The sequence below is a fragment of the Seriola lalandi genome, unplaced genomic scaffold, assembly GCF_002814215.2.
Source record: "Seriola lalandi dorsalis isolate HSWRI2012SDOR001 ecotype SW California unplaced genomic scaffold, Sedor1 jcf7180002054899, whole genome shotgun sequence".
Taxonomy (NCBI): Eukaryota; Metazoa; Chordata; class Actinopteri; order Carangiformes; family Carangidae; genus Seriola; species Seriola lalandi.
Window position 1 is genome coordinate 102,026 of NW_019525451.1, and position 17,352 is coordinate 119,377.

At 44.8% G+C, this 17,352-nt stretch overlaps 3 protein-coding genes across 3 annotated transcripts; all 3 read right to left on the reverse strand.

Annotated features, from left to right (window-relative positions):
* Window positions 1–5: 5 nt before the first annotated feature.
* LOC147817762 (uncharacterized) lies at window positions 6–3,356 on the reverse strand (the record flags this gene model as incomplete). Its single annotated transcript, XM_087180272.1, has 6 exons — window positions 3,246–3,356; window positions 2,758–2,831; window positions 2,344–2,430; window positions 1,761–2,013; window positions 1,468–1,524; window positions 6–250 (listed from the first exon to the last, which is right to left on the reverse strand). Coding segments are annotated over exons 4-6 (546 nt in total), but the record flags the coding sequence as incomplete, so codon positions are not given.
* A 124-nt stretch (window positions 3,357–3,480) lies between these two features.
* Window positions 3,481–7,201, reverse strand: LOC111672401 (uncharacterized). The gene is made up of 2 exons (XM_087180260.1): window positions 4,945–7,201; window positions 3,481–4,058 (listed from the first exon to the last, which is right to left on the reverse strand). The coding sequence occupies exons 1-2, from the start codon at window positions 6,974–6,976 to the stop codon at window positions 3,745–3,747; spliced, it is 2,346 nt and encodes a 781-aa protein (XP_087036386.1). The 5' UTR covers window positions 6,977–7,201; the 3' UTR covers window positions 3,481–3,744.
* Window positions 7,202–8,578: 1,377 nt separating this feature from the next.
* On the reverse strand, window positions 8,579–16,044 carry styxl2 (serine/threonine/tyrosine interacting like 2). Its single transcript, XM_023429797.2, has 6 exons — window positions 15,939–16,044; window positions 14,932–15,070; window positions 14,707–14,825; window positions 12,886–13,117; window positions 12,550–12,767; window positions 8,579–11,696 (listed from the first exon to the last, which is right to left on the reverse strand). The coding sequence occupies exons 2-6, from the start codon at window positions 15,045–15,047 to the stop codon at window positions 8,935–8,937; spliced, it is 3,447 nt and encodes a 1,148-aa protein (XP_023285565.1). The 5' UTR covers window positions 15,048–15,070; window positions 15,939–16,044; the 3' UTR covers window positions 8,579–8,934.
* Between the last annotated feature and the right edge of the window lie 1,308 nt (window positions 16,045–17,352).

Consider the following 17,352-nt stretch of genomic DNA (forward strand, 5'->3'; position numbering starts at 1 on the left):
GGTGAGGCTTTAAAGATGTCTTCTTGTCTGATGGTTGTTTCTGGTCTGACTGGTTTCCTGGAAGCTGTTTCAATCTGTCTGACCTCATGTTGATCATTGACCTCTCCAGTCCCTCCCTCTGTGATGTAGAGCTCTGTGTAGATCTGGTTCAGAAGGGTTGGTTTTCCTGCTTTAGCGATCCCCTCAAACACAAACTGGAACTTCTTCTTCAGGTTAGATTTCAGTTTAGGCTGGCATTTGTGAAGAGCCTCTGAATGAATAAACAACAGATAGTAAGATGACACAGTAAAGGACTGGTCACAACAGAAAGTGTCACAGTGAAATTAATCCACACTCAGGAAATATTTGGATCTAAATTTCATCTTGGGGACGACACAGTTCTCGTTGGTGAACTGCTGTAATTTGACAATTGACTTTGGTTGGAGGCGGGTCCATGATGCCAACCCATCAGTGTGTTTGATTGTGTCATCAGGACACTTTACCTTAGGGGATAGTAGACAGGGATAATTTTTGCAATGTCACACAGGAAGGTAACACTTCCTTTGATAACACTTTGTATTGCAATGCTAATCTTGAAGGTGACGATGATACGGCGATGATACTCTGTTTTATCATTCATACTAAATGGCCTGAGTCAATTTGTTTTGGACAAACAACAGTTTTAAGGTTGTAATAAAACAGCATCCCTTTGCACCTGTTGCCACAACTTTGGACACTTTTATCAAAAAATACAACTTTAACCTTTTGCCTGTTTCTGCAACTTCATTCCCGGACTACCTTTTGAGTTATATAGCCTTCTGGAGGTGTGCTGGCCCTTAAATGTGATTTGTTCTTCTACTACTCATTTCCATTTCCCATGATTCCATCTCTTGCATGCCTACAGACATGAGTCACTGGTAGGACAGGAAACAGCGCCCTCTACTGCGCAAAGCCACCAGCATTGTGGATAACTCCAAACATCCCTCACACAAACTCCTCACCCTTCTGTTGTCTGGCAAAGGTACGGAAGTTTTCTTCCCCCAAGCCATCACACCCCTTAATACCCAGTGAATGGACTGACAAGCTAACCCACCCTCACCCCCACCATGTAAGGCTATTTGTCAGTAAATAAATGCTGCAACTCCTCAAAAAAATCCCACGTCTCCCCTTTGGTCCAGATGAGGAACCAGGAAAAGTTAATAATACTGAGGCTGGAAAACGCCGAATTCTGCATCGGCACTGGAGTGTGTCATTTTCACTTGAAGTGATTTTTAGATATTTTTCCTCTGTACTGCACATTTGATGTCTGTAAGGAATAATCAGATATTTCTTCAGCCAGGAAGGAGTGCAGAAAGGTGAAGCGGTCCAGGGGGATAGTTGGTTGTTTAGCTCTGCTTGCCTATCTGTAAAAGTCACTCTACGCCATTGGTTTTCTCCTACAAGTTTGTGCTTTGCTGACATCCCCCCACAAAAGCTTTTGAACTCTACCTGCTGCAAAAGCTGCAAGTGCTGATGGATCTTGGGGCCAAACTTGTGACCATTTTCCTGTTGGAGAAAAGTGAATCTTAAATCATGAATAGTTCTCTGTTAAAAAAAATTATGCATTTTTCTTATGTAATATACAGAATACTCTATGTCTGTATACTTTGTCCTCGGACTTCACAAGCCAAGAGGTTTAACAATGGTAATGTGGAACAGATACAGCCTGAGTTTAAATACACTTCAGATGTTTGTAAATGTATGTGCCATATATTTCATGTTTTTCTTTCCCTACGACTGACCTTCATTCATTTCCATCTTCTTTAAAATGAACCTTGCCACCTGCATAATATTTTCAGTAGTGTACGCGCCGACCATCAAATCCACTGTTTTCTCTCTCCCTGCATTCTCCAGCTCACACTTTTTGATGGCAGGGAAACCACCCAGTAAGTCAGGATCCTGCAGGTACCACTGGAAGCGGTTCAGTTCTTGACCCCCCAAAGCCTGCAAAGTGTGCAGCAGCTGCAACTTCACTGGCGTCTCCATCTTTGCTACCTGATAGAATCAGAGGATTTTTCTTTCAACAAGAATGAAAGGTTCAGATTATCATGATTCATCATCCCCGGTTGAAAATAATGTTCTGCTCAGTTCATTTGCTGTTATTTATGTGACTAACATTTTAATAAAGGCTGAAAGTTTAACACTGCAAAATGAGATATGACCAAGAACTTTTACTAACTAGTGAAAAATTGTAAAATGTATTAACATTCACTTTATTCTCCATGAACATCGACCTGGTTAATAATGATCGGACTTGCTGTATCATCTGTAAGCTTAAACTGAGCTGTTCTCAAACTTTATACAAGACAAACATCAGTGACTCACGGCAGTGACGGCCGACAGCAGACGGTCGTATCTCAGGGTTCACTCTGCTCCTCAGACATCGCAGCATCAGCTGTGGGAGTCTGACGACTGATGAGAGATGGAAGAGATTGTTTCACTTGACCTCTGAGCACTGTGACTGACTGGCATGTTCATTACATTGAGTCGGATCATAAACTTATTCTGTTGAACTATTTCCTGGTTCACTGACACAAACTACCGTCAAGTAGCTGTGAGCCACGTTGTGTCTAAGAGTCAAAGTCCAAACTGAAGAAACTGAGCACAGCTGAGATAAATGAGCTGTTTGGGCATCTGAGCTCAACTTAGTCTAGTTGCATGAATGACTCTTGATATTAATAAATTAGTGCACATGAGATAAAAGTGGATCAAAATGTTCCCAAAATGAATATAACTTACTTTTCGTGGGGGTTCTTCTCCAGTAAATACAAACAGAAACCGACAGGTGTTGGATCTCAGCTGGTTTGAGACATCTAAAGCAGATTAAATGTCATTTGTGAATTTTTGTGAATTGAGTTTGCTAAACAAGTGACACAACCTACAGAGTTTGAATCTCATATTATATCTTATATTTTATTATTTGATTCCTGAAATCAATAATCCAATGATTTATCTTCAAACACAAGAGTTCTCCAAACTCTCTCATGAAATAAGAACTGAGCGACAACTACAGTCTGTAATTACTTTCCAGAAACGTGTATATATATATTGAGCACGTATAGAGTGAATCAGGTGATCTGTACCTTGTTCCTGATTGGACAAATGGAAAGAGTTACAACTGACCCTTGTTACAACGATTCCCGCTCTTTCCTACAAACATCATACAGCGAGAAACACAGACTGAATTAAGTCCTTTGAGACAAAATCATCAAACAAATCAAACTTACACTTAATTTAAACCGTCTAAAGAGCCGAAAAAGAAGAGTCTTCACTCGATGCCTGCAGAGTAACTTTGACAGGGGAGCTATTTCCTGGAATGAGTCAGAAGTAAGACGGAAGAAGCAGATTTTCACAATAAGATGCCATTTTACATGTTGATTTTGACGTATTTAATTTATTGTTGTTTGTGATGATGTGAGACACGGGGAATTATCTCCCCCATATTTAACATTTAAAAAAAACTCTGCGTCAATACAACCAACATGTTGCAGTTTATGTTTACTGACACCAGATGGCGCCAAATCTTTCTAATGACAGGCAGGGAAAACTACATTGTAAAGAGCGTCACTGTTTATTTTCTAGGACTTTACAGATACATGAAGTTATAATAACATTTAAATGTCTTATTTATCCTGTAGGCCTAAATATTATTCATATGTCTCAAGGTTTAAAGTTGAATTAAATTGCCACTTGCTCAATCAATCCAAACCCTCTGACGGTACTTGATCACAAGTTAATCATGGCCTCAAACTCATCAATTCTCTGTTTGGTGTTTCCTCTCCGGATCCTCCTGTAGGACACAGTTTTATACTTGGATGGCTGCTGGCTGTCGTTCTTCTTGTCCTCCTCGCCGTTCATCTCAGGACAGTTTTGACCTCCTTCCTCTTTGTCTCCTTTGTCCTCCTTTGCTTCCATCACAGGGCTCTCTGTGCTGGGTAAGTTCTGGGTCGGACCGGGCTCTTTGTTGCCTTGTGTGGACACCATCAGCTGGGCATCTGCATCCATCAGTGTCGCTCTGTTCTCCAGCCTGCAACCTGGATCTGGAAGCGGAAATATCTAATAAAATTATTTGAATTAAAAAGTAAAGCATGCAAGGTTTGTTTTTGCCAACCGTGTGAGTGTCATCTTTGTGGAATTTTAATTAGATTTTAATGAATGAATTAACTCTCTGACCTGAATCTCCACTCGCAGTAATTGTGTTCCAGCCGCTCATAGCTGCAGTTATATAACCTTTTCTCTACACTCTAAACGTCCAGCTCCATACTGAGACATTCAGAGCACAATTAACTAAAGGTTTTAGACGTACAACCAAATGAAAGGTTGGGACTCCCCGGGGAGAATTACATATTGAAGTCATTGAAAAGAAGAAAATACGTCCCCTGCAGCAAACACACATTATACAAATGTTAAAGCACTCTTACCTTTTATTTAATGAACATAAAAATATAAAACAATAACCAGTAATTGTGGCATGTAGAAGTGCTGCTCTCTTTTATTTGTTGGCTCAGTAATCTGTTCTTTATATAGATCACACAGTTTATGTCTATTTTGCACTTTGCAAATGAAGAAAATTGATAATTTTACAGTGTAAAATATCATTCCCATCTGTGGGTGAGCTGATTTCATTTCAGATATAATCATACGTTCACATCTTACACCTTGAATTTACAAAACAACTGTTGGCTGAACTTCATTTCTTAGGTTAGTTTCACTTCCTGACTTATTTAAACTCTGCACAAACGCTGCACAGCTTCACCTGCTCACCCAGGTGCTGAAGCTGAACCTGAAGCTGGTGTTGTTGTTGTTGTTGTTGTTGTTGTTGTTGTTGTTGTGGAAGTTGCTCACAACACAATGGAAACATGTTGACCAACAGCGTCGCAGGAGCACAGAGAGAAGAACCGGAGACGGCAGAATAGCAGCGGTTACCTGTGTGTCGCTCAGGTGGAGTCTCTCCGGAGGCGTCCTCCTCTGATGGATCCGTCAGACGCAGACGGACACGGGCCGAGGCGAGGTGTGTGTGTGTCACAGTCGGAGCTGGAGCGTCTGTGCTGCTCAGAGACGAGTCGTCCGGCTCTTTGTCGCTGCTCGGCGATGTGGGATAAATGTCCTCGCTCTGGTCTCTGGCAGCGACTGAACCTCCCTCTCCATCTGTGAGCACCGTGTCACCTGCACCGTCAGCACGCCGCCTGTCAGAGACTCCACGCTCTTGTAGAGGTGATGCAGGTGATGGAGGTGATGCAGGTGATGGAGGTGATGGAGGTGATGGAGGTGATGGAGGTGATGCAGGTGATGGAGGTGATGGAGGTGATGCAGGTGATGGAGGTGATGGAGGTGATGCAGGTGATGGAGGTGATGCAGGTGATGGAGGTGATGCAGGTGATGGAGGTGATGCAGGTGATGGAGGTGATGCAGGTGATGGAGGTGATGCAGGTGATGGAGGTGATGCAGGTGATGCAGGTGATGCAGGTGATGGAGGTGATGCAGGTGATGGAGGTGATGCAGGTGATGATTTCTGGGAGTCGAATTGATTGAGCTGATTTTCTGGCTTTTTTTCTTCTTCTGTATTTTTTTCATGTCCTGCTGTCGTCTCCTCTTCTTCTTCTTCTTCTTCTTCTTCACTGTCAAACTTTTGTTTTTTGTTTTCTTCCTGTGCTTCCTCTTTTTCCTTTTCCTCCATCTCTTCTTCTTTTCTCACCACCTCCACTTCCTTGTCTTTAGTTTCATCTTCCTCTTCTTCATCTGTCTCCCTGTCTTCTTCTTTCTCTTCCTCCTTTTCTTTCTCCACGCTGTCATCCTTACTTCCTTCCACTTTTCCCTCCTCCTCCCTCTCTTCCTCTCTTTCGTCTTCCTCATGACTCTCCCTCTCTTTCTCATCTCTGTCATTCTCTCCTCCTTCCTCCATCTCTTTCTTTCCTCCATCATCCCCTCTTTCTTCCTTCATTACATCCTTTTCTTCTTCCTCCTTCTGAGTCTTTATTTCTTTCTCTCCATCTTTTTCTTCCTCCTCCATCACCTGCTTTTCTTCACTCTCTTCCTCCACTGTGTTCTTCGCTTGTTCTTGTCTTTCTTCAATCTTTTCTTCTTCTTCTTCCTCTTTCTCTTCCTCCTCTGTCTGCCTCTGTTCATTGTTTTTCTCCACCTCTTCTTCATCCTGTCTTTCTACGTCGACTGTCCGTCCAAGTTCTTTTAACCTTTTCTCTTCATCCTCATCTCTCCTCTCTGTCTGGTCCTCTTCCCTTCTTTCTTTCTCTTGTTGTCCTTGACTCTTTGATTTGTCCTTTTCCTCCACCTTTTCTTCTTCTTCTTTCTCTCCATCTACCTCATTTTCTTGCTCTTCCTCCTCTTCTTGCTTCTCTACATTTTCCTCTTCTTTTTCATCCTCTACCTCCTTTTCCTTCTCCATCATTTCTGCCTTGTCATCTTCCTTTTCCTCTACCTCATCCCCCCTTTTTCCTTTCTCCTCCCGCTCGTTCTCTTTCTCACATTCCTCCTCTTTCTTCTCCTTTTCAATCTCTGGTTCTTCCTCCACATATGCCTCGTCTTTCTCTTCTTCTTCCTTTGCAGGTTCTTCTTCTTCTCCTTCAGTCGTCTCCCCCTCCAACACTTTTCTTGTCCTCTCTTCCTCCTCTTCTCTTACATCCACTTCTGTTTCTTTCTCCATGTCAATGCGTCCATCTTTTTCTCCTCCTTGCAGATCCTCCTGTTCTTTCTCTTCTTCCTCTCTCCAGTCTTCAGATTCTTGATCTTCTCCTTCATTTACCGTCTCGTCCTCGTCCATTGCTTCATCACTGTCGGGACTTTTCCTTCCTCTGACTTCGGACAACATGGGCTCCATCGTGTCCTCTAACGACAGGATGTCTCCGAACAGCCCGACCGCCTGAAGGACCCGAGACACGATGGAGTTGTCCTCCGGGTCCAGACTGTCCGGCATGTCTGCGGACGTCCACCAGCTCGCCATCGTTTGTCGAACGCCTCAAACAGAGTGAAGGGAATAAACCTGAGTGTTATGAAAAGCCTCCACAGCACACGTCAGTCCACAGTCTGCTGACCCGAAGGCCACGTTTTCAGCCTCATGCTTCATGAACACACTCGGGTTTGTAGTGCTTTAATCTCTCTGGTATGATCTCTCTCTCCTTCACTTCACCCTCCGCCATGTTGTTTTCACGTCACTGCGGGAGTACAGCTCACACCCGGGGTCAGTTCTCAGTTGCACCTCTGAAGCTCTCTGGTGCTTTAAGACCTGGAGAGGAGAAAAAAAGCTTTCTATGTACAGTATGTTACTATTATATTCTAATAAGAAGAAATGAATTTTAATCTCATCTGCAAGTCACAAAACTGACATCATGAAAACTAGATCTGGACACACATCTCAGGACCCACCTGAAGACCCTTACCACATTATTGTGCACATTTCAAAATAAAAGTTCAATTAAACCAGCTCAAACCATTGTGGTTCATACAAGTAATATTATTATATTATTATTATTATTATTATTATTATGAGTAATAAAAATAACCTTCATGTTTCAAAGCTCAAGTTTGAAAATGCTCCACACAAGACAGAAAGTTAAAACCAACAGATGATAAAATCATTAGAGTTCATGATAGAACAAATGCCTTATAATAATAATAATAATAATAATAATATATATTATAAAAAAAACAAATGTCTCTGTTACCATGTTTCTGTTTGTCTCTGGATTAAAGTAAATATACAACAGCCTATAGATCAACATTCCCTCGCGGTTTATCCCCCTGTGGTATGTAAAGCTTCGCTATAAGACATGATGAGGGCCACGGTCTCACGTGTCAACATGTCCCATCATGGCTGCAGTACACAGCTTCACCCTGTGACACCTGTGCTCAGGTGAACACCAGGAACAGTTAAAGATAAGGTTGAAAAACAACACTTTGATAGAAGTAAATCTTAATATTTATACATATCTGAAGATATCACAAGCAGTACTTGTTCTGTCCACTAGAGGGAGCTGCAGCGTGACAAATACAGTCAGTGTGCACAAAACACAAATCTCCTTTCCACAATCAAAACAAGAAATCCTCTTCCCTCAACATACAAGGAAAAACTTTAACCTCAAAGTTAAATTACATAACAAACTGTTTCCACGGAGCCTCCAGCTGTTTGTTTATTGTACCCAGTTTATTGTATGTATCGTGTTTATGTCATGTGACGTACAGATGGAGTCGTGGCCTCATGTTTTCTTGTGCATATAAAGTAGGAAACAAGAAAGATTCATTTTAAATAAATTTTCTACTTCATCAACTCTATTTTAAACATATATAAATTATAATATAACAGAAGGAACTGTGTCAATCAGATAAAGGTTATGTGACAGAAATAGAAGCTACTTAGCAATGTTATATAACTGATAGATATTCTATTTCTGCAGCTATATGTTGTTTATTTAATAATTTCTTCCTCTTTTTCTTCAGTTTGTTGTTGTACATTGTGAGTTTGTGTTATTGTGTGTTAAGGTGTGATTTTGTTTGTTTGTTTCTGTTTTGATGAAGCTAATAAATTAAAAACCAAATCACCAACTCGTCATTTATCAGAATATTTATTGCAATAATAAAATAATACAACAGTACAAATAGGATTTTCTTTCATCATCTCGTATGAAAATACATTTCATAGTGTATTTCATGATGAGTTACATTCAACAATGGTGCAACTGAGAACTTATTAATATGAATACAGGCTCTAACATTCATTGTAGTTATACAGTGATGCATGGTGAGCAGGTAAAGGTGCTTATTTCCCTACAGATGTAAATATTTTTAAATACAGACATTCACAATTTGAAAAAAATGAGTTTCTCTCATGACATTCAGATAAAATTACATTTTTTAACCTTTTAGGGGAAACAGATATTTGAGTCCCTGCATCAGAGCTGTTTTCTAAGATTCACTCCGACCGTGTGACTTTGCGTCTTGCTGTGCTCTCCAAGCAACGAGCACCTCGTCATCCTCGGCCTCCGCCGCCGCCCGAGCTCTGATCCTCTGCCTGGTTTGGGCGATGAAGGTGTCGATATCCTCCTCCTCCTCGTTTGCATTGGCCACCGCCCTTCGACCGCTCCTCCCTTCTGTCCCGCTGCTCTCATACCGTGAATGGTGACCGAACTTCCTCTTGGTGGAGAAGTCGCTGTAGCTCTCCGCCCCCTCATCGCTGTCATTGGACGCCCCGTACGCCCTCCTCGCCTGGCTGTAGCTGTGGGACTGCGTGAACCCGTTGCAGGAATATTCCGCGTCTTCACTTGACAGATCCTCACGTAACCTTGATCTGTACCTGGAGCCGTACATTTCCTCGTCTTCCTCGCCGGCAGCATAGGACGCCCTGCGGCTCGAGAAATCAAATTCAGAAGCAGAGGCATCGAGATCATCGTAGGGATCCTCTGACGGACCGGCGTCCATCTTCCTTTGAGGAGGCCGGACGCTTTCCAGCCAGTCGTCGACGCTGGTGTTCTTGTCTTTCTCCAGGGCTGGGTTGAGATTCAGGCACCCAGAGAGGCCGTAACTCCTCTTAGGTTTCTCCTTTTTCTTTGTCTCTGCAAGAAACTCCTCCTCTTTCTTCTTTCTCTCCTCCTCCTCCTCATCTTCATCCTCCTTCGGTTTCTTTTTCTTGTACATAGTGCTGCGTTTGTTGTCCTCCAAGATCTTCTTCTTTTCGTAGGTAGCCATCTTGTCTCTCATCCCAGACTTGATCTCCTTGTCCATGGCATCCAGTTTGCCCAGGTTGACCTGGTCTTGGAAGAGGCTGAAGAGGGGGACGCTGGTGGTGGTGATCTTGTTTTTCTTGGAGCCCAGGGTGGAGCCCAGTGCCGAACCTTTACCACTGAGACCTGAGATGCTGCTGGACCCGCCACCTGAGAGGACTGATGCTGCCCTGCCACGACCCTGGGACAGAGCGCTGGAGTAGGAGGCGCCGCTCAACAAGGACGCTCGGTCATCATCCACTCCCCTGCTGGAAACCACACTTCCTGCACCGCCGTAGCTAAACTCAGATCCTGCGCGCGACGGAGGAGGCAGACTCATCTCGTCCTGCTTCTGTTTGATCGTTTCAGAGACGACGTTGGCGATCCAGTTCTGAATGCTGGCCAGATTGACCATCGGCTCGCCTCCTGGGCCCTGGACGGTGGGCACCGGGAGGATGGGAGGAACCGGGGACATGGGATTGAGTGGAACTGCAGATTGTGCCGATCTTGTGCTACGAGGTTGTGAAACCGAGGATATGACGGACGACCTGCCGCTGAGCATGGACATGTTGTCATCGTTGGCGACACTCGGTGGGCCGGCGACCCCAGCTCCAGCCCAGAAGGCGGAGAGAGGAATCGTACCCCCGCTGACGCAGCTCTCCGCCTCCCAGCCACACATGGACTGACTTTCTTCTAAGGTTTTCTTTGAACGCTCCAGAATCTCCTCGCGTCGTTGCCTCCTTTTGACCGTGGCCGAGTCCTCGCCTCGACTCATCTCTAAAATCTCGTTCGTGTTCTCCTCCCCGAAACGCTTCTGCTGCCTCAGCTTCCACGACTGGTACGCCGTCAGGTTGACATCTTGGAAAGATGGCGTCTTTGCTTCTCCCTCGCCGTCTCCTTTCTCTCCCTCTGCTACAGAACTCTTCTCACCATCCTCTCGATCTTTCTTGTTCCAGCCAAACTGAATCCGCTTGATGCGCCAACGCTCCAGTGGCGTCATCTTCTCCTTGTTTTTCTGGCAGAAGTTGTACATGGAGCTGGTGTCAGAGAGGATACTCTCCACTTCCTCATCGATGTTCTTCTTCCCTCCTTCTGTGGCGGTGCTCTCGCTGCCTTCGTCGTCCTCTTTCTTGCGGTAGCGAGCGGCGGCTTGTTCCTCGATTTCCTTCAGCCGCTGTTTCCAGAGGTCAGAGTAGCTCATGCAGCTGGAGGTGGACATGGCGTCTGAAGGTGGGCGTCTGTTGCGACGCTTCAGCCGCTCTTTCACAGCTCGTACGTCCTCGCTGGTGACGCTCTCCACATCTGCATCTACGCCTTCCGCCGTCTTCTTTGATAGGCCGCCCGCAAGAGACTCCTCCTCCTCCCCGTCACTGTTGAGCTGCGCCTCCCACCACTCCTCACTTTGGTATTTCTCATTTCTCCTCTGCCAGTCGCGGATCATACCGTCAAGCCCCTCCTCCTCGTCCTCGTTGCCCTCGCCTTCAGGTAGGACGATCTCCTCTTGAGCAGCGGTTGATCCCTGGCCGCCCGGCCCGTTCTGCGTGCCAATCAATCCGCTCCTGAGCGCCGCGGCGGCTGCAGAAGAAGCAACGCTGCTCATCACACTTTCGCCATCCTCCTCCTCCTCCATCATGATGGACTGAGCTTTTACCCCGATCATACTCTGCTCTTCCTCTTTATCAGTATCATCATCGTCATCTCCGTCTTCGTTGAAGAGGCGAGCGCGAGTGCGAGCGTCGATCACAGAGCACTGGCTGAGCGTTTCGTCGTCGTCGTCGCGCTCCTCCATCAGGTTCTCGTTGAGCTCTCGCAGCTGCTTCAGGAAGCCTTCGTTGGGGTTGATGGCGCGCTTCTTCCTCATGGAAGTCAGGGCCTCCATGATGGTCATGTGTTGGAAAATCATCAGGTAGGACGCCACTACGACAGCAGAGCGACTGACGCCCATCATGGAAACCACAAGAACCTTTCCTGAAAGCAAAGAAAAATGGTGATTACAGCTCGACCGAAAATTTAGAGATATTTTATAGTTTCTAATCACATGTCATTTATTATCTGTTTATACAGCAGCATCGTAGTTCGTTTTGATGTCCTTGTTTTTAATGTCAAATACTAAAATTCAAGATTTCTGCCTGAAACATTTTTTCGTCAGGATCATTTCAGGATGAATATTTTTACTGAAAAGCAAAAGTCCAAGTGCTAAAAACAGACGGAGTGATGGTGTTTGGCCTGGAAGGCGCTGAGAGCTGCAGTTGTTTCTGCTGACGTCTCCGTGACTCAGCTGCAGCTACAAAGAATAAGAGATAGTCACAGTGACCGTAACGAGTCGCTCTTCCAGGAACATAGAAGTTCTCTGTATGTCCATGAAACACTTCTCAGAAACTGGGAAATCACTGAGACGTTTCCGGTGAGCTGTTTGTGATCTTTCACTGCGTCACTGTCGACCCCCGCCCCGGGACACACTGATAATAAGTCTGCTTTTGGCTAAATCTGGTGAAACAGAGGGATTGTGTATCGTCCCATGTTAAGTAAATAATGAAAGAAAGAAAGAAAGAAAAAAACTCTGGGAATCTCAGAACAACAACAAATCCGTTCTCTGTTGTTGAGTTGTTTTTAAACATTAGAAAATTGAGGTTAAAGCAGTTAATGAAATAAAACCATGAGGTTTAGCGGGAAAATGTCTGAACTCACAGACGTACGAAACCTGAGACACACAACTACACCAGTTTATCCTGTGTAGTTGCTTTAAAACCACTTTATTAATTACCCGAATACTCTGGACATTAAATTATAAAGCAGTGAAAAACATTAAACTCATCATCACCTCTGTGCGTCAGCAGAGCCTCGTCCAGGAACTCGGCGGTGGATCTGAAGTGCACTGAGATGTCGGCGTCGGGGAAGTCGTCCACCTCGATGCCCATGTACTGGATGTTCATTCCTGCGTAGAAGGACTCGCCCGTGTACACCCCTGTGCCGTGGGCGGTGTTAAGGATGTGGGTGATGCCCATTCGCTTCAGACGAGCCTTGTTGACCGCGACTGATCTGAGAAAGAAAACAGACTCGTAACTTCCCCACAACAAAACACTGATTGATCCAAGAGAAGGAAAGAAAACAAGGTTGTTTTGACTTTTGTAAGACGCGGCTTCTGGCGGAGACTCACTTCTCTGCGATGAAGATGTTGGAAAACACCTCGTCCACTGGGTTGATGGGAGCCTCCAGGCGGTCCTGCACCATGGCCCTCTGGATGTCCAGCACGCAGGGGGTGTTGTAGGGGCTGCGGTCGTCGATCATGTCCCTGACCCGGTTGTAGAGATCCTCCACCATCAGCTGCTCGGCGGTTTCCAGCATGGACTCCGGGACGGACTCGGCACGCACGCTTCGAGGCGGCAGCTCTGAGGACAGACACCGTGAGACAACTCGTGAGGGAGGGTTGTAACTGAAATCAGGCAGTGGTGGAGCCGTACACAAGCCAGCTCTGGCCCGTATCTGGCTCGGCGTCAGGGGTGCAAACCAGGACCAAAACTACAGTGGGCCAGATCTGGGCCGGTGTCAGAACCCAGAATCAAACCAGTGTGCACTCAGGCCAACAGTAGAGTCACATTCATTTATGACTTCCAGGGGAGTTGATCAAAAAAAATATAGACGATCTTTGTTGTCATGGTTACAATAACAACCACGAACGGTCCCGGATAATAGAAACAACGTAAACTGCTATATTCACATGGGAATCGAACACCGCTCTTTCCTGTCGTAATTACTACGACCACTACATGTCGCCTAGCAACAACACCTAACGATGGGTGATAATAACCTGCAGTACAGACGACCCGTGGGCTCGTTTCTGTACAGTAAGCAGTTAGCTTAGGTTAGCTTAGGTTAGCTTAGGTCAGCTTCAAGACTGGAAACCAATGGAAACAGTGAACATGTCTGTGTCCACAGGAAACAATCCACCTAACCACATCTTTGTTTATTTATGTTAGTCTTAAAAAGTGAACCTCCATTAAGATGTTTGTTTTTCTTTTTGTTAAAGATGTTTTTTCTTCTGTGTCTTCAGCTGGAAAAATCAGAGTCTTTATTACAGCGCTGAGACTGATCGTCGCTGGTCTAACTGTCACCTGAGGACTCAGAGCTCGGGGCACTGACAGCAGAGGAAGGTCTCCAGATCCATAATGGAGCCTGTGCCTCGTAATCAGCGAACGTACAGTATGTGAAGGGTTTTATTCTCCAGTAGCAGGTACCGTCTGTTCAGAACAGATCTGATTTCTCTGAGCTACACGAGGAGCACAGCTTCCCGAGCTGCACCTCATCATGCAGACATCGCTGTAATCATCAGAGACCATCGTTCTCCCTCCAGATGAAACATGTATCGTCCATTAAGCTGCCGCTGATGTAATGAAATAACAGTGGAGACGTCTGAAACAGGAGCTGCTCTCTGGTGTGTCAGGCTAATTTCCCCAATCAGCGCCACACCGCTCCTCCAACGGGCAGCGTCTCCATCTGCTAACGAGCCGGAGGAATGAGACATGGCTTCACTGGAGCCGGAGACAATTGGACCAAATTATAGTTGCTGAACCAGGACGTGGAAATCATGTTTCCAATGGCTGCATTAGTATGAGGAGTGAAGAGCTCTTCAGATAAACTGTGTGGAGGCCGGTGCGACCTGATCTGCCTCCTCCTGCCCTGTGCAACATTTCAGACTGAACTTCAGATTCAGATTCAGATTCACTCTTATTTTGGATCAAACATTTACTGATATGATCTGAGAGCGACACGTCCTCCGGCTCCTGATGAAGCCTGAACTCCAGGACTCCACTTGCCTTTAATGGTGCAGTTATAGAAAGAATCTATGATGAAGTGACAGTGAGCCGTTGATCAGCAGCTGATCGATACTAAAGGACATTTGTCATTGTTTTAGTAACTGATTAATGATGAAAAGTAATGTGTTTTCTGCAGCACAGTTTTTCCCGCCCGTTTGTCTCACCCTCGTTGATGATCTTCTTGGCGGCGATGGCTGAGGAGAGGTGGATGGGCTCCATGAAGATGCTCGCGGCGTCAGAGCCTGAGATCGTGGAAAACCTGGACTCAGATACCATGGAGAAACTGAGAGAGAGAGAGAGAGAGATGAAGATGATGCACAACCCCTTATTGATTTTATCTTATTGAAATAAAATGTTCACAGTTTATCTGGATGAACATCACCTCCTACCTGGGGGAGGGGCAGCGGAGGTAATGAGACTGGACTCCTCTGACGCTCCTCTCCTCCTCGTCTCCGTCGGGAACCGTCTGATCCACGTGCTCCCCGTTCTCACTGGCCGACGCCATGGCAACAACAATCCCGTCTCCCTCTGTCCAAACACACAAACATGACTGTCTCAGATTCCTCCTTTATCCTGAGAATAAAAACCAACACTGCACCTTGCACTTCTGATCCCTTCTACATTAATTAATGAATTTATTGATCTATAAACTCTTAATCGGGTCAGTTTGAACCTGAACTCATGAAGAGACGAGCTAGAGCTCTGAGAGATGGACGCAGCGGGACGTCTGAACAACGACAAGAAAGACTTTCAGCATTTATAAAAATCACTTTCAGGCTTTGGTGGGAAACAGAACAGAGGAGTGACGAGCTCCTTCACAATGTGTGTGACTTATAATTCAAGCATCACTGTGTCACTCAGAGAGAGGACACGTGCTCTGTGGACCTCAGCGTGAGACATGATCCCAAAAAACACAACATGTCTTCAGATAAAAGGACGGTTTGATGAAAGACGTGGAGACGCAGATCAGTCACGTCACTGTCAGGGCGGAGTTCTGCTCCTGTCCCACATTTCAACACCACCGACAAATTAAAGGATTTCTAGGATTTAAAAGAGAAAAACCTACAAGGTTTTTAAAATTACGTTGCTGTAAATCAGTGTGAAGAAAGAGTGTGTGTGTGTGTGTGTGTGTGTGTGTGTGTGTGTGTGAGTGTGTGTGAGTGTGATATGAGGCCTTCCAGTGGGTCTATATTTAGCTGAAGTGACAGCTGCCTCAGAGCTCGTCAGGCCTGAGAGCAGCAGCTCAAACAGCTTCAAGCTTTAAACAACACGAATCAGGAGTGTGAAACTTCACACACACACACTCACACACACACACACACACACACACTCACACACACACTGGCTCTCCTTCATATAAAATCATTCATCTGTGTGTGTGTGTGTGTTTTCTTACCTCTGTTCAGGCGGCGGTCGCTCACACTGGAGGTCGTCTGGTCTGAGGCTGATGGCGGCCGGACTGACACAGGCTCCTAAAGTTAGAGAGTCTCCCCTCCTCTCCGAGTCCTCCCCCGCCTCCCCCGCCTCCCCCACCAGGCCTGTGGAGGCCCTGACACCCGACACCACAGCTTCAGGTAACCGAGGACTTTCACTTGAGAAAAAGACGCTTCAGCGGTTTTTACACTTTTTATTTTTTCTACTTTTCACTCGTCTGCGTTTATCTGCCAGATTCAGATTTTAATGTTCATCATTATCATCACACATTTGCTAATTTCTTATTTTTTTTCTTGCCTTTTTTCATTTCCTCTTTTCTTACTTCTTCCATTCTTTTATTTTTGTTTTTATTCTGTCTCTCCCCTGATTTCTCTTCTTTCATTCAATGTTTCCTTCTTCAGATCCTGCCTGTGTTTATCTCCAGTCAGCTGATTATCCTCTATTTATAACAGCAGAATGCAGCTAATTTAAGTCACACGCTCTCTCTCTCTCTCTGACCCACCACTATGAGCTCATCTGGTGTGTTGTTCATTTGTAATTTAAGACTAATTAAATGGATCCAAGGGTTTTTGTTTTTCTTAAAGTGGAGACAAATTAATTTATATTTCTGAATATTTCCAGCAGAAAAGTAAAACCTGTGAAACATTGAAACCTCTTATCGCGTATTTTTCCTCATTCTTTTATATTTTATCTATATTCATATTATATTTATTCTTTTAAATTACTAAAATGATAGTAATTCTGTTGGATGAGAGAAGTCGTGTCAGTGAAGTGGTCTTAGCGAGCTAACGCAGCTAGCCTAGCTAAACATTCCCACTTCTGTATGAAAGCAGATGTTTCCATTTGTAAATCATCATCAGCATCAAAAACATTCACCACAACTTTGAATCCCGTTCGTATGAAATAACTCGGCGTAAGAAAAATAAATTCTGGAGCAAATCACAACGGGTTACATTTTATTTTCCACATTCCAGAACAGAACAGAAGAATCTATAATATTGAGTTAATCTGAAGCTCAGATGAACAAACCTCTTGTGAAGGTGACGGAGAGACGGTTAAGTTAAAAACAAAATGTCAACGGTCGACCGTGAGCACGAGACCGACACACAAACCTTTCACAGCTCAATATAAACATCACGACTTCTCTGCTGCTTCTCTGCTTCCTGGTACAAATGATGAACCCTTCACACACTCAGCTGCCTTTTCACTTTTTATTGCATCGAAGAGAAACGTGAAGAAGAAAGTTCTTCAGTTCCATGTTGAACTGAAACGTCGTCTAGTGGCTGGTGTCACAGTAAAAAGGTGAAAAACAACACGATGTGCATAAACTCTAGGTCTTTACTCATCAACCATGTTCCTGGTATGAAGCGTCTCCA

Bases quoted from the DNA above. Each gene is read 5' to 3' on its own strand.
- LOC111672401 (XM_087180260.1), bottom strand. From the start codon at position 6,976: ATGGCGAGCTGGTGGACGTCCGCAGACATGCCGGACAGTCTGGACCCG. The intron at 4,059-4,944 runs GTAACCGCTGCT...TTCCGCTTCCAG, and splicing joins TCCACCTGAGCGACACACAG to ATCCAGGTTGCAGGCTGGAG.
- styxl2 (XM_023429797.2), bottom strand. From the start codon at position 15,047: ATGGCGTCGGCCAGTGAGAACGGGGAGCACGTGGATCAGACGGTTCCC. The intron at 13,118-14,706 runs GTGAGACAAACG...GTCTGTCCTCAG, and splicing joins CAAGAAGATCATCAACGAGG to AGCTGCCGCCTCGAAGCGTG. The intron at 11,697-12,549 runs GTGATGATGAGT...CTTTGCTTTCAG, and splicing joins GGCTCTGCTGACGCACAGAG to GAAAGGTTCTTGTGGTTTCC.